The sequence below is a fragment of the Onychomys torridus genome, chromosome X (assembly GCF_903995425.1).
Source record: "Onychomys torridus chromosome X, mOncTor1.1, whole genome shotgun sequence".
In the NCBI taxonomy this organism is placed as follows: Eukaryota; Metazoa; Chordata; class Mammalia; order Rodentia; family Cricetidae; genus Onychomys; species Onychomys torridus.
Window position 1 is genome coordinate 120,515,230 of NC_050466.1, and position 16,825 is coordinate 120,532,054.

At 36.8% G+C, this 16,825-nt stretch overlaps 1 protein-coding gene across 1 annotated transcript in view; it reads left to right on the top strand.

Annotated features, from left to right (window-relative positions):
• The window catches only part of Il1rapl2 (interleukin 1 receptor accessory protein like 2), a 1,242,609-nt gene that overhangs the window by 670,816 nt on the left and 554,968 nt on the right, over positions 1 to 16,825 (top strand). Inside the window, exon 5 of the mRNA XM_036175525.1 lies at positions 11,019 to 11,172. Within this exon, the coding sequence (XP_036031418.1) occupies positions 11,019 to 11,172 (154 nt within the window). The remainder of the gene's footprint in view (positions 1 to 11,018; positions 11,173 to 16,825) is intronic.

The window sequence follows — 16,825 nt, forward strand, 5'->3', positions numbered from 1 at the left end:
CAGTTCGTCAGGCTCATGTGGACTTGTGTTTATGGAGTCTGTTCTTCCTACTGGTGTGGGTTGTGCCTGTGCCAATGGAGACTGTTCTTCCAGCTGATGTAGGTGGTGCTTGTGCCTGTTTTTCCAAGTGGAGTAGGTGGTGCTTGTATAAGTGCTGCTGATGTTGTGGTGGATGGTTGGCCAAGGAGGAAGATGGGGTTGTTGAATTTGGGGGGGTGGAGTGGGTTGTAGAGGTTACAGGGTCCAGTGGGTGTCAAGGGTAGTGGTGCAGCATGCTGGTCTGTCAACTGTTGGCTGACTATTGGGTATGGCTCACAAGTTATATTTATAACAGAGAAAAATAGAAGTACCTCATTTACAACAGTGACAAACTGTAAGACACTAAAAATTTTTAGTAATTATTAGAAGAGATCTAAATAAAGTCATTTTATGGAAAAATATAAACAGTGACCTAAATTAACATGAGGTAAAGTTTATTTCTCCATGGAAAACCATTGTAATTTAATGTAACAAAATTAAGAATTTTGAAACTGGAAAACACAATTATACAGTTTTTAGACTCACATGGATGAACAGATATATCCAAACTGTCAAAAAAAAAAACCAAAACAAAACTAGGAAATAAAAGTAGGTTGATTGTGTCAGATACTAACAAATATTGCAAACAGCATCAACTAAAATAAGAAGATGAGGAGATGATCTCAACACTCAGGAGGCAGAGACAGGAGGCTCTGTTTAAGCGAGTCCATCTTGCTTTGCTGTGTAAGTTTATGATAGCTAGAAATACGTAGAGAGACCTTGCCTCAACAGAAAGGAAGAAAGACATTTTTTTTTCTGGTCCAGTTTAGGCAACCATATTGTTGAGATTTCTGATGTAGACATAACCATCTTGTTAATAAGAAACACAGAGCCAATTGCAGAGTTAAAAGCCAAAAGGTCAGAGCAATAGCTGAGAGCTGAAAACCTTACTGCTGCTCTGTCTTTCCTCTCCGCCAGAGACAGGTACAGCTTCCCTGTCATATATGGAAGACACTGTATCCTAGCAGCCATCCTGCTACTCTGACTCTTATAATCTTTCTGTCATTTGTTTTGGGATACTTCCTGAGCCTTAGGTTTAGAGGTTGCATTGTATATGTAACATTTTGGATTGAACACACCATGGAGAGCTGAGCTCAACCTTTTGACATGTAGTGTTTTTCTGTAAAGGTCTCTGCTGTACAAAGAAGCCTCCTTGATGAGGACTGGTAGCTACACTTCTCTGTTAAAATGGCATTACCAAGTGACATACCAACAGGGATGGAAGAAATTACAATTACACAAGGTCTCAGTGCCAGATGAAGAGCTACAGGCAATTTCGCCTGCCAAAAAAGGGAGAATTAGCCTTCCCAAGGGACAAGTGCCCTGATAGGTTATACAATACCAATCAATCAGATCTAAATAAGTATACATACAAGCAACACCAAACGGACTTAGCAAGATTATTTATATATTAAGTAAGATGCCATGAATTTGAGGTGGTTTTTTAGGGGGAGTGGGAGGAGATGGAGAGAGGATGGGGAGGGTGAAATGGTATACACATGTCTGAAACCCTTCTAAATTAAAAAAATCAAATGAATAATAAAGACTTAATTTTATATCCCCAAATAGTTTAGCAATGATCATATATAAATGTCATCATTCATGTGAATGAGCTAAAAGTTGAATTTAGATTTACCTGTGACTATTTAGAGACCTCATTCATTATATGACAACCCAAAGGACAACCACATTTTTGCTAATACAATCGCTAGCTAAAATGCTTGACAATGTTGAATAACTATTGAAAATGTAATAAATCTATACACTTTATAGCTATAAAAGTATTCCATCCTGAACTTATTAATTGTGTATTGATTACTTTCAAGGATACTTTTATTGTGAAGAATGAACTGTTTGACCATTTACCAGTTGAGGAACCCTTGTGTTGTTGTCTTTTGTTTGTTTGTTTGTAACTGCAAATAAAGCTATTGCAAGATTTGGTTTAGATTTTATATTTTGTTTATCTAAACTATCTTTTTATATTTTAAAAATTGTAATATAATTATTTCATTTTCCCTTTCCCTTTCCTCCCTCTAAACCCACCCATATTGGTGTAATTATTAAGGCCACTCCACGTAGTTAAAAGGGAGGTTTATTTTGTGGGGTAACTTACAAGTGAAGGGATAGGTAACAGGGTCTGGGAAAGGTATGGCACAGTCCGGCGGTGTTCTCTGGAGGACTCTGGTAGGTCTACTTCCAGCATCCAGGGTCCAGGAACCAAGAGAGCACACACATCCAGTTCTCGGGTCTTCAGAGTACTCGCTTAGCCCTACCTTGTAGGTGTGACCATTACTGAAGCCTCGATGGGGGTTGGAACTTCCAGGTCAAAACTGGAATGGCTACCCACTACATCTCCCCCCTTTGTCTAAATAAGAAGGTTCTAACCTAATACAAGACTATATACAAAGAAATGGTTAACAAATATTGTCCAGGAGTAATGAGGCATAATGACCTAGATAAGATGGAATTACAATCAATGCAAACAATATCAAGCAAGAAACACATACTAAAATCCAGAGAAGTCTAGAGCATGGATAAATGACATGTTACAAAGATCATTCCAAAAGGTGTCCTATCTTAAAGAACCTGAATCTAATACTTAATATGTTCTATCTAAGATATTATATATATACTAAGTTGTAACTATAACTGCTAGTCTTCAATCTCATCAAAGACGTGAGAAGGAATATAATGGTACCTGAGAAATGGAAGATGGATGCAAGCAACTTTCAGGAATCTTGCAAGAGTAGACAGAGACAGCTGGCATCCTGGACAGTCACCTAATGTTTCTCATTGTTGACTCATTCAAATTGGCTACAGGCCTAGAGTATCTGACAGACCATTTTCAGAAGCAGGAATTCTAAAAGACCATCTTACCCTGTCTTGGCAAAGTATGGTGGTCGCTTTCCTTGTGTCCCGCTTGTCCAGAAAGGACAGCATTTGTACTGTCAGCAGTTGAGGCAAGGGCAGTTCTTTGCCCAGTAGGCCATTTTGTGCCAAGAAGACAAACTTCCAAATGGAAATGTCTTAGAAGCCCAATGTTCTCTTGGGATCAAATTGGTGCTGCCAGGAGCAATTGTGTCTCACGTCAACAGAATTCTAAGTTATTTAAATATCATATTCTCTAGGTCTATGAAGTGTTTGAAGATTACCAGTCCATCTGATCTATGTATTTATAAATCTGGATAACCTAACTAACGTAACTATAGAGATGACAAGCATAGGTGACTATAAATTTATAAGTCTTATCTACCTACATAACCTAAGGACTAAGGTTTCATGTAAACAAGGTAAACAGTCTATAAGCAAATGTATGGTAAAGGATGATGACTTCAAAATTGTGACAATATACAAGATATTTATAGCAGAGGTAGTAATGTATAGTGCAATATGCAATATGCTAATAATTTTAAATGTATATCAGTATACAGAATATCTTAAACAGAAGTAGAACATACATACAGTATGACAGATATAAATTTACATTTGTATCAATACACAAATATTTCAAATAAAAGTAAAAATATGTGTACATTATAACAATTATAGTTCTGTATTTGTATCAATATACAAATTATCTTACATAGGAATATAAAAAGAGTTTATATTTGTATCAACATATAAGAATTCATAACAGTGCAAATTACAATGCAAATTATCTAAGGCTGCTATTTTACTAAATTTGTTTACTAGTGTATACAATAATCTACCATAATATCTTATATCTATCCATTCCATTTCTTCTTTTCCTTTTTTTTGGGGGGGGGACATTTTTCATACCGGCAAAAAGGTTTTTAAATTCTTAATGAGGTAATGTTGTCGGCCATATTACAAGAATTACTCAAAATTTGTTAGTCTGTTTTAAGGTGTAAAATTATCAAGTACTTTTACTTGAAATAAGATTCTGGTTAGCCTATCTTACCTTTCTGTGGTTTTGGGGGGGGGGGTGTAGGAGCACTTTTCAGCCAGCAGGAGGCGTTGGTATAGCTCCAAAGCAGGTCCTATTGAAGGCCTTGGCTGGCAGCAGAGAGCACAGGTAGTAGGCAGTTCTTCCCTTGACTTCCTGGAGCTTCAGAGAGTTCCAGGCCGCTCTAAGCCCTTCTCTGCCTCTTCAGACAGAAGGTCTACCAGCAGGCACGGCTCCAAGCCCTCTCTGTGCCTCTGTAGGGTGCTGCTGACAGGGAAAGTGCCTTGTCTATTTTAACTAGGTGAAACTGTGGAAGTTTTCAGGCTAGGGCGGGGAGCGCTCATGGAGGAGGGGGAACACCTCAATCACAGCGTTTTTGCTGGTCTGGGGGCTAAACTTGCAGCAGAACTGTGACCTGATTAGCTCCTTTTCAGGAATGAAACCATGTAGGTGTTTCCTGGTTTTAATGGAGCTCTGCAGGCGGTACCCTGCAGCTTCAAGTGCCTGCCAGCCTTTGTAATTTGCCCCACGTGAGTGCCAGATATTGGTGTAATTATTAAGGCCACTCCACGTAGTTAAAAGGGAGGTTTATTTTGTGGGGTAACTTACAAGTGAAGGGATAGGTAACAGGGTCTGGGAAAGGTGTGGCACAGTCCGGTGGTGTTCTCTGGAAAACTCTGTTCTATCTTCCTCTAGCGTCCAGGGTCCAGGAACCAAGAGAGCCCTTGCATTCAGATCTCGGGTTTTCAGCGTCCTCTCTCGGCCTGCCTTGTAGGCATGACCATTACTGAAGCCTCAATGGGGGTTGGAACTTCCAGGTCAAAGCTGGAATGGCTACCCACTACACCCCCATGTACTTTCTTTGCATTCTCTCTCTCTTTTCTTTTGTTTTTCGAGACTAGGTTTCTCTGTGTAGTTTTGGTGCCTGTCCTGGATCTTGCTCTGTATACCAGGCTGGCCTCAAACTCATAGAGATCCACCTGGCTCTGCCTCTGGAGTGCTGGGAGTAAAAGCATGTGCCATGCCACCTGGCCTTCTTGGCTCTCTTATAAAGTCATCGACTATTTTCTTTAATCACTGTTATACAACGCCCCCCCCCCCCCCAAACACACACATGCCTCACTGTGTATGTGGCATCTATGTGTTTGGTTCTTTTTTTTAGATTAAGACATTTTTTATTCACTTTACATACTAAATACAGATCCCCCTCTCTTCCCTCCTCCTGCCTCCCATCCTCTTTCCCCCAAACCCCCCTATTCCCTCTTCCAATAAGGTAAGGTCTCCCATGGGGAGTCAGCAGAGTCTAGTACATTCTGTTAAGGAAGGTCCAAGCCCCTCCCCTTGTATCATGGCTGTGCAAGGTGTCCCATCATAGGTAGTAGGCTCCAAAAAGCCTGCTCATGTATTCTTAAATACATAAATACAACATGCTCAGTCTATATAATGTTATTTGTATGTGTGTTTTCAAGGTTGACTTTTGAATATTGGATAACCAATTGGTATGCTCTTCCCAGGGGAGGACTATTTCTTCCACTCTCAGTATTCCTTAATTTCATATAGGATTTTGTGTCTTGTATTTTTTAGTCAATAACATAATATACCACCTTATAAAAGAAACTGATTTGAATAAGCATTTATGGTAAGGGCATTACATTTTTCTGGCTAACAGTCTTTGTCTATTGCTCATTGTAACTGTAGATTCTAGAAGCTAAAATATTGTGTATTTGTTTTGATGAATCACTTGTCTGGGTTTTGCAAGAAGTTTTTTCAAAACAAGACCTAGTCATGCCTTTATTTCAGCCATAATCCTGATTATTCTTCAGTTGTTTTTAAATTATGTTTATTTGTGTGTGTGGCTGCACACAGTTGCCATAGCACATGTGTAGAGACCAGAGGATGACATGTGGAAGTTGATTCTCTTCTTTCTACCATGTAGGTCCTTAGTATTGCACTCAGGTCCACAGGCTTGGTGGCAATTATCTTTACATGATCTGACTGGCACCATAATTCTGAATTGTTATATAGGAGCCTTATCAGTTTGCCAGTATGGTACAAGGTAGGGAAGCATTCTATGCATTTATGATTGGATCTCAGCATTTTAGTGAGCCTTGTTTCTAGGCAGATATTCTCACACATATCCATGGTCTTTATTCTTATCTTTCACTATCAAGGAAGGCAGTGAATTTTGAATTCTTCCTACAAATAAAATGCTAGGGGGAGATATAGTGTTTAAATAGTTACGCTCTCCACTTATTGTTCCCTAAGAGCTATGTTGTCATTCCAGTGCGTGGGGTGGATGTTGCCTCCATGACATCAACTATTTGAAGATTCTGAGAACTGTTGAACTTCAGTTGGTTGAGCTGTATTCTTTTTGTAAGAATGATAGTGATGGCTTTAAACCCCTTTTCATGACAGACTAAAAAAGATGGCACCAGCTCTAGAATTATAACCACTTAAAATGCTGTTTCAAGAGTCCTCTAGAAATGCTAGTCACATTAATTTTCAATAATTGATGGATAATTTGATAAAAGACTACTGAGTCAACAGAAATTGTATAATAGTATTTATTACACAATTTTAGCATGCAATATGTTATAATACAGGGCCTTTATATGCATTGCCTCATTTAATCTTTATTATCTCAATAGATATTATTACCCTCACTTTTTAAAAGATAGGTGCAGCAACTAACTTCTCAGAAACATAAAGCTGGTATTCTTATTCAAGTGTTCAAGTCTAGAACTTTATTCTTTATGACTGTGGGATATTAATATCAACATTAAGATTAAAGGTATGATAGAAAGTTAGAACTTAGGAGGTAAAAGCCTCATTGGAGTGAGGTAGTCTAGCATTTTGGGTTAGGGTAGAGGTATGGCTGATAAGGTTGAGGTTCATTCCCAATTTGTACTTGTGGTTTAAGCCATCTATTCTATCTTCATATTACAGAAAATGGGTTCCCTGAAGACCATTAAACAGATGCATAAATGCCTCAAGGGATAGTACATAGTACAGGTGAAAGGAGAGAGGTCATCCTAAGGGTGTGGGTTTTAGGTATTCAGATATAAGTGATTTGAGAATCAGAAGTTACTGTTTGGCCTTTGTCCATACAGCTGCTTGGTGATTAATCCTCAAAATCAGGTGAAATATTTAAATCAACCATCATGATCTTCTGGCCATGAGGAACGAATTGTATGTTCCAAATGGTGGTAAATTAACCATGACCACCATAACAAATGGATTACAAAATTTCCATGGGTATGAGGATGATATCACATAAGTGGATTATGAGTACAATGGCGAATATTTCAAAACAAAACCTCCAAGATCCAAATGAGTCAGCCAATGGGTTATTTCAAGAGACTATGTCAATAAATGTCTCTTTTGTGCATTCAACTCTCCCAATCCAGCAACTGCTTGCATGGGGTAACTGTATCCAAAGGGCAAAAGGGAAAAAAAAAACTGGGATTTATAGACTGGTATTATGTTGATTGTGCAAGGATAGCTTACAAAAACCTGCTCCATGAAGGGGTAGCCAACTATAAAATGAAGCTGGATGGTAAAGAACTAGAGGTAGACAACTTTTATAAGTCTGACCCTTAGCAATATCTTCAAATTGATGCAGTTTATTTCAATAGCAGTAGGGCCAAAAATACAAGGGAAAGTAAACTATGTAAATATTCATATTTTTTTGTGTATTTTCTTTTTTGGTGGTTTTACTAACTATTGTTAGAAGAACAACTATCCTGAGACTTGATTTGTGTGCTCAAAACTTTTTCACTCAATGGTCTGTCATAATAAACCAGGGATGAGACAGTGAAATGTGGCAATATGACATGGCCACTAGACAAGAACTGGGAAGAAGTGGTGTAGTGACATCATTAAGTTGAGCAGCCAGTATCTAAGAGAAGAAATATTTCAAATAAGTAGAATCAAAGCCTAGAAAATATCTCTAATTTTATATACCACAAAGGTAACAGTTTAGATAGATGGGAGCAGACAGAAAGTCATCCATGTGTGATGATGGTAAAAAATACTTTCTACAGGCTCCTTCAATCAAAATACAGTTCCTCCATCTACCTGCTAAGATTAGTGTTAGAGTGAACATGGTTGTTTTGCTTGAACTGTTTTGGGGGCATCCAGGCAGAGAGATTGGGATCTGTCCCTGGTCTATGGGCAGGCTTCTGGAATCCAGTGCCTGTGGTGTGTGTGACACCTTGCACAGCCTTGCTGCAGTGGGAAGGGGTTTGGACCTGCCTAGGCTCAGTGTGCTAGGCTCTGCTGACTCCCCATGGGGATGCTGGGTGGCTTGGGTAGGACGTTTTGGGGGTGGGAGGAGGGGGGAGGGGGAAGCTGTGGATAGCATGTAGAGTGAGTAGAAAATTTCTTAATAAAGTAAAATGAAAAAAAAAAAGCTGTGCATACTCAGGCAGGTGAAGTACTATTTTGCTGGCAGATAGTTAACCAATTAGTAAAGATTTACTTTTATCTGATTAGCCCAGTAGCAACACAGCCTATTAAGTAGAACAAGAGGTTCTAGAGAGATATCCAGGATTGGGAAGGTTTAGAAATGGAAAACATTCTTTGTGCTGGATGACAACTTCATATGGTGTGGCTCCTTAGGACTGTGATGGATAAAAACCCTGCCTCTAAAAAAACAAAAACAAAAACAAAAACAAAAAAAACACAAAAAAGAAAACAACAGCAACAACAAAAACCCCAAACACCAAAACAACAACAAACAAACAAAAAAACCCTGCCTTTGGGTCATGGCAAATCAGATGGTACTTAATATAATATTCTCCCCATAATAGAAAATGTGGAATTGAGACTTAAAGAAATTGAGTAAACCATGAATTTCAACCTAGAGATATTTTCATCCAAGCCTATTTTTCTTTTTAATCTTTACCACATGCCTAAAGAGGAATGAAGACGACCTGAAGACATTTTCACAAGCTGCACTTTTACAAACAGACAAACCTACTTCCACTGGATAGGTCTAAATGACAAGTTAGAAAGTGCATGAGACTGTCTACATTTCTCTCAAAGGACATACAAAGATTCTAGCCTGTTCATCTCCTCTATATATTTTTGTTTTTACTTCCTGTATTTGTGGGGGAGGTGTCTGTGATCAGTGAATGTAAAAGTAGTTGTAACTAATTACAAATGGATTTTCCCTAAAATGACATTAGAAAATGAGGCCATTTATCTTTGAATAAAATAAGAGTGTGGGCTTTTGCCTGCCCCCACCGCCTCTATGTGAGAGTGCAGCAGCAGCTTTCATTTTCCTTTCCTCTCAAAATGCCCAGAGGGACTATATTTTTGTTTAATGACCTTCAGAATGATTCTTTAGAAATCTGAGGCTATCAGTGTTGGAAGCAATGCGAACATAATTGTGGATTATTGTTGTATGACGTTAGTGGCAGCTGGGCTGGTTTTTTTCCTCCCTGTTTAGACTTTTCTTCATTTTCCCAGAAACCTTATATCCCAAGGTTTAGCTCAGAAGCAAATCTCATATAGGTGATAAACCTTGCCAGACATGGTATGTAATATAATTTCAGACAGACTCTTAACCGTTCTTCAGAAAGACCCCAGAGAGTGAAGCAGTCTTATATCTAGATGTCCTCCATTGTATTACTTTTATTTACACTCTGAAAATGTGTTTGGATAGCTATACTGGATATATCTCTTGAATATTATACCTATGAACTTAAGTGCCAATTTTTGTGCTTTGTTGCCACATCTCCTGCTAACAGGAAGAAAAAGTTATAGTGAAAAACTAATAAATGGGTACTTGCTCTCACAAATAATTTATAAACATTTACAGGCGCTTACAGCTGGGGTTTGAGAGTCAACACAGATTCCAACGTTTTGTGAGTGCTTGAAATATGTATACGGAATGTAGGGGTAAGGAAGAGTAGATGCAGATGTTACATACACTATGGTGGATAAAATTAAAAAGTACTTTCAACTATTGTCCACATAATCTGCTTTGTAATTGATTTTATTATTGTCTCAACTGACAGACTCAGAATATAGATGACAAAATAATTTTATCTTAACTGTTCAGTATTCCCTTATACCTACTTGGTATTCTTCCAATGATGTTTGTACAATGTCTGGCTGTTGAATTTCCAATTGGCAATAGAGAGACTTGGGACAATATATAAAAGTTGTCTGAAAAAATTCCCAAACCAAAGCTTCCTGCCTGAACAATCTTTTACACTTGGTTGCCACATACTTGTCCCTCATGGGGAAAGTGTTATACATTCCTTTCTTGGGAAGTACAAAGTAGTAGCAAGACTTCCCCACTTTCCCATCAGAAGAAAATAAGAATTTGCTTCAAAATAATTTTTTCTCTCATCACGTATCAGTAAACTCACAAAGAAGATGATTTCTCTATGCTGTTACTATTACAAAGTGTATCCTCATTTCATTTGCTCTGTATCTTAGATTTCCTCCTCTCACTTTTGACCACAAGGAAGGAGATTTTGAGATATCAATATTAAGGTTTTTGTTTATTTTTGTTTTTTTGCAACATAAAATATTTAATGAAATACTTATAAACTTCACTACCAATGTAAAAGCCTGTTATAAACTGTCAGTGAAGCTTCACATTCCCATCAAGTCATAGTACATGGCCAAATGAAACATAGTCCCTGAAGACTCTTAGGAAAAAACCGTATCAGTTAAAAAAACAGAGCATTAAAATAATATTTAGCAACTTTTAACATTATTCTATGTGACTTGCAATTTGGGAGCTTGTATGGTTTTCTGTTTTTGCTTAATACCATTGAAGTCCTCTTGCTTTTGGAGTCAGGTTTTTAAAATAGCTCTTGGTGTTGTAACTAATGATATTTGAACTGGACTCAATAATATGCATTTATGATATTGCCTGGACATTGTTTAAACTTCTTAGTTACACATTTGGAAGACTGTGTGGAAGAATACAACAATGCAATTTTGCCTTGCCAATTCTAAGACTTAGCAGTATGAATGTTCATTTTTCACTAACTTACAAATATTTTCCCTGTAGGAATGCAAGCCAAAAATGTGGAGAAGCATCATAATACAGAAAGGAAATGCTCTTCTCATTCAGGAAGTTCAAGAAGAAGATGGTGGAAATTACACATGTGAACTTAAATATGAAGGAAAACTTGTAAGACGGACTACAGAACTGAAAGTTACAGGTAGGAGCTGGTTCTACCAAAGTGTGACAAATGTAATTTAAGTTTTGTTCAAAGAGATAACTTCCTATGAATTTAGAATTGGCAGAAAATCAAGGTGTTAGAAATATCACTATTAATAAGTTGCACTGAACTAAATATATATGTTCCACATATGTGATTAGAAGTCAAGAGCTCTTTGGCTGCCTGTGTGTTCTGTGCTGTTATGGATCAGTTTTAATTCTTCAGCCTGTCACTGATAGTATAGAACTCTGAAGTGATATCCTGGAACCATTGTCAGATGTTGCCTTAACTCATGTAGGTGAAAGCTGCTTTTAAATTGGGGTTGTGTTGGGATTTTGGAATGAAATCTGTTGAATTGCATTTACACACAATTATTTATAAATTGGGATTCTAGATAGAGGAACTCCAAGTAAACATGAGAACAAATAAGTGGGAGTCCATAGGAGTATAAGAGACACACTCAAAGTATTCTTAACTGATAGATATTTTAGTAATTAATTTTCAGCAACATAGGATGTGACAAAAACTCCATCTTCTTCTTTATTCATCTGCAAATCTTGGTTAATTTACCTGTTGGATGATGCTTACCTAAAATTCTTGGGACCAGAAATGACTAATAGTTCAGTTTTTTTTTTAAAATTTTTGGAACATTACACATAAATGATGAAACAGCTTGGAGATAAGACTTGAGTATAAATGTAAAATGCATTTATGTTGTATAAATATATTTATGTTATATATTATTATTTATTTTTAAATAAATATATTTATGTTATATAAATATGAATAAATATGAATACAGGATAACCTGTAGGTAATTTTAGATAGTATTTTCTCATGATCCATTACATGATATCAGGTGTAGAATTTTTTTGTGGCATCAACCTGCCACTCAATAAGTTTTGGATTTTGTACCATTGAGGATTTGGCATTCAGATTTTGCATTAATTGACTTAAAAATAATGTATTTAAAAAATACCTATTTAATTATCAAATGTTGGTATCATCCAGCTGACTAATTAAGACATGTCCTGGCTAATGTTATTTTTTATCAACTACTTTTGTTTTTCTCTGCCTGATCTTTTAGGGATAGTATTAAAATCAGATAACTTGATAGTTTCTGAATTCAGACATATAACTCATATATTCAGGTAAATTTTTGATCCCTAAGATTCAATTCCCTAGTTCACATTCTATCTTAATTTATGACCATTTTATTTCTTAGATTCAATTTGCAGAGCACCTTCTGTGAAAGCTTAAATAATTCTTCGGATTAGGATTGTATGTTCTTTCTCTGCGTGAGTTTTCAAAGTAACTACCATGATAGAGTAATTGTAAGTAGTAAAGATCTGTTTTTGATTAGTTTCTGAATTCTTCAATGTGAATTAAGCTTCCATGACACATTCATGGCAGAAAATTCAATTGCAGACATATCATTAATAAGTGACCTGACCATACACAAGGCATGGTCACTTTGACCATAACCACAGATTCTTATCAGAGTCATACTAGCTCTTGTGTTTGGTAATTATTATTTAAACTTTATGACATTATAGTATTTGGCTTGGTTCTAAGCTGAACTATAATAAACAAAGCACCAAGCCTCCTTTACAGTCTCATCTAATGGATTTTGCTGAGAACAATTTGTGTCTTTATTTTCATTCCAGATCCTGGAAAAACACAGCTAGTGTTGCTTATTTTGTGTTTTTTATCACTTTAATTTACATGTGCCAAAGTTTTGAATAATTAAACTATGGGTCTAGTATTTCATTAGTTACCATGCAGAAGTTCTCAAAAGTTAATATGTATCAGAGTCCTGTGGAAGGACCCAGGAAAGGTCAATATGAGAATCTTTAAATCCAGATTTCTAGACTTGTCCACAAGATTTTAATTTAGTACATCAATAGCACAATTTACCTTTTTGTTGAGGCAATTCTGTTTCACACTTTTCAAGGAGCAAGGATACTTTGAAAAACACAGGAAGAGAGAATCGTGGTTAAAATAAAGGTCAAAGTGGTTTGATTTCCTTGAGAACATGTTACAGTTCACATACATAGTACAAATACATTCTCACAGGTCTCAAATCACTTCCTTTTAACTCCTAAAAGTGATCATGACAATGCAGGTGGTTAGTTACCAAGGGAAACCTAGCAAGGGAGTGTGTGGACAAAACAACCCCAATCAATGAAAGCAGTTATTTATTCACTTAAAAATTTACTATGTACAACAGATCAAAAAAGGAGCTGAGAGCCAGAAAAATCATTGAGAATTTCTTTCACTATTATTTCCTGGTCAGCAAATTATAATCAGTCATGTGAGAAGATAGAAATATTCATATTTACTGAAAGAGTTCAAGTGTTATTTTTAATGTAGAAACAAAATGGCTTCTAGATATAGAAGCTCAAGTTACTACAAAGAAGCCAATTCTTTTTTGTAGTATTATACACTTTATACATTCAGCATTATGAGAGTAATTACAATGATTTTGTTCTCATCATTCAAAATCCAAGGCTGGCATCACATTAAATACTACTCATACTTGCTTAGAATCTAGTAGGACAAAGACATGGGAAAGCAATTTTAATATCGAAATAATAGTATTTGTTAATTATAAAATCATGTAGATTAAGGTAAGATGGTGTGTTGCAAGTATACATGTTTTATAAAATTATCATTTTTAAAAGGTTGTTTTCCAACTGTTGTTTTTAAATTAATGAATCTATGAAACATGTCTTCAATAAAACAAATGTTAAATGCTGGTTAATTTTAGTTGATCAAGTTAAAAATGGTCCAAACATTAAAAAATGATACGATAGAAAGTTAACCTTTGATAATGAAATGATTTCCTATATGAAACATTTTCAATAATATTTCCTCAAATAGCTTTCTATTGTTTCTAATCTCAAAATAGGATTTGTCTTAAATGCATCTCCCTGCAACACATTTATTATATAAATCACAGCATAGTTATAGAACATTATTATAAATTTCTTTTTATTTCCTTTGAAAGTGCATATGAATAAGTAATAAGATAGAATAGAAAATATACACAATTGCAAGTTTAGGTCATTTGCTCAATATGCCTACAGCTAATAGTTTTATTTCCCACAGCATATTTTAGGTGGCTGTTTGCTATTTTGTAGCATTTTTCCTTTATTCTCATGTTGAATTTGTGCAGAGGACTAGATGAGACAGGAGATTTAGTTCTACGAGGGTGAAAATGCAGATCAGGTGATAATGGAAGAAGTAGGGAAGAAATGAAAAAAGATGAATAAGATAATGGAATGGGGTCCCTGGGGTGAGAAGAGGTCTGCCTTAAGAAAGTTTGAGAGACATAAATTACTGAAAGTTCTAAAAAAAATGAACAAAAGGATAAATCCAACATGAATTCACTTCTTCAGCTGGTGAATCATTCATAAACAAATTCTTTTGTGTGGCCTTTTTGAAATGAACATTAGCCATTTAGGAAAGAAACCCTACTAACTGGTTCTCTGCTGAATATGCAAATAATAAATACAAGGAAAGTAGTTGGATGACTGAATCCAAGCAAGAAATAACCTCCCTCGATCAATTCTCAAATGCTTCTAGGATTCAGACAATTCCTATATATGAGTGACGTAGACCTTGTTCCAGGCAATAGGGAATAGTAAATTGTAGCATGAGAGGGTTCACCATTGCTAGGTTCTGTGAAGGTTTTTTTTTTTAAAGAAATGATGGAAGTCTATATTTTTATGTGAAATTTCTGGATTACAATGCTCTCCATGGAGCACATAAACCATGGCTGTGGGCTAAATTGCATTTGGTAATTGTTCATTTGTGTTCTTGCCTTAAGCAATTTTGTCCAGTAGGACTTGGTTTTGTTTCATTTTGGTTTAGAAATGGTCTCACTTATGTAGCCCTAGCTGGCATGGAACATGCTATGTAGATAATGCTGACTTTAATCTTACAGAGATCCCACTATCTCTTCCTCCAGAGTGCTAAGATCAAAGGAGTGTTGTACCATATCTAGTGTGCTCAGTATTTTAAACAAGCCATTATCTGGCTGGCTCAGAATTTATTTCCATCTTTAGTGGTGAATGGAGGGAAGTTTTTAAATCCTAGAGAGTGTTGGAGAGAATGCAATAGGCAAGCTGAGAATAGTGCTCAGTCACTACCCTAGTCATGGCATCCAATAAACTGGTCGATCCAACTGGAGAGAGAAATACTGACAAATTGATCACCTTATAGAAAAGAGTATTTTAGATGATGATGCATGTTGGTCTCAAGTGATACAGATAAGTGGAAAGCCCCAGGGATACATTATCTACCTCAGATTTACCCTGAAGCAGTGTGGTGAGAAAAAAAATCATTGGCATGTGTTCTCTCTCCTTCACATTCTCTCTGAGCAGCCAGTTGACACGATCTGACTGTGTATGTCCTGATTATGACACAAAATGGATCTCATTTGTACCTTTTCCGTGACTTAACTGGGAAGGACCTCAGCAGTCAATAGTTCTTGCTGCATTAAAGGAACTTTCATATGACTGACTGTTCTTTTGCACAGTCGCAGGCGCAGAAATCTCAGGAGCCAAACTGGCTTGTACCAGCTCCACTGCCTTTCCCCTTAAACCCCCCTCTCCCTTTCTGAGTAATGCTAGCCTTTTATTGCCCACAGCACACTCTGTATGCTGTTGCACTGCCTTATGCTCTTTTGAAAGTGCTCTGATGATGTTCTGTCTCATTTCTAACCCATCTCCTCAGATCCTAGCTTTGCACCTCAGTGACTTTAGCAGTTTGTGACTGATAAGAACCAGAAATGTTTTCCTTCTCAATCAGCATATGTGCAGGTTAATAGATATTTCAATACTGTAACTCACAGGCATGACTAATGGTAGGAAATTCTGGCAATTCTTCAGGCGTGTGGGAGCTTTTTTCAGAGTGTCACAATCCCTTGCCTGTAGGTGGTCACTTGTTACCCCTAGAAACAAGGTCAATCCTATTGCTGAACTTGAGGGACTAGGGGAAAATAGCCTGCTTAGAATTATGGAAAGGGGGCTTTGGGTGTCAGAATAAAGAGTGATTTTTCCCTTTTCTTCTTCATCACTCTTACTGTATCTCTCTGTTCTCTCCATATTTCCTTCACTCTCTTCTAACCTATGACATAAGACTACCTATTAACCCTCGTGGTGACAACCAGGGTCAAAGAGATCACCAGTTTCTGTCCTCAGAAAATGTTTATGTCATGTTTCTATGCCCTGCAGGGAGAGAAATAAACACTGTTAACTGTCCCATCAGCAGAAAGGCAGGTCTGCCTTCTCTCTAACACAAGAGGCTATGAGTATATTCATTCCTGTGGGCTGATTTCACAAGCACCTATGCAGGATCATAGCTTAGAGGTGGAGTGAACGTGTTAGACAACATGACAGCAAGATCTGGCAAATGTGACAGTTCAGCTCTATTGGAACTCTTCTAGCACCAAAGGTTTTCCATGACTCTCTCGCCTGGCTTCTGTGACGTCAAGTAAGGGGTAGAGCAGGGTTTTTAAGAGAAGGTTTGCATTTTTCATTCCTAAGTGTGTAGACTGTGATATCCACAGAAAGAGATTTTCTTAGGTCCATTGGGTTTATTTGTAAAAAGTCTCATCTACCTTGTTTTGCCTAACTTAAAAGCATTA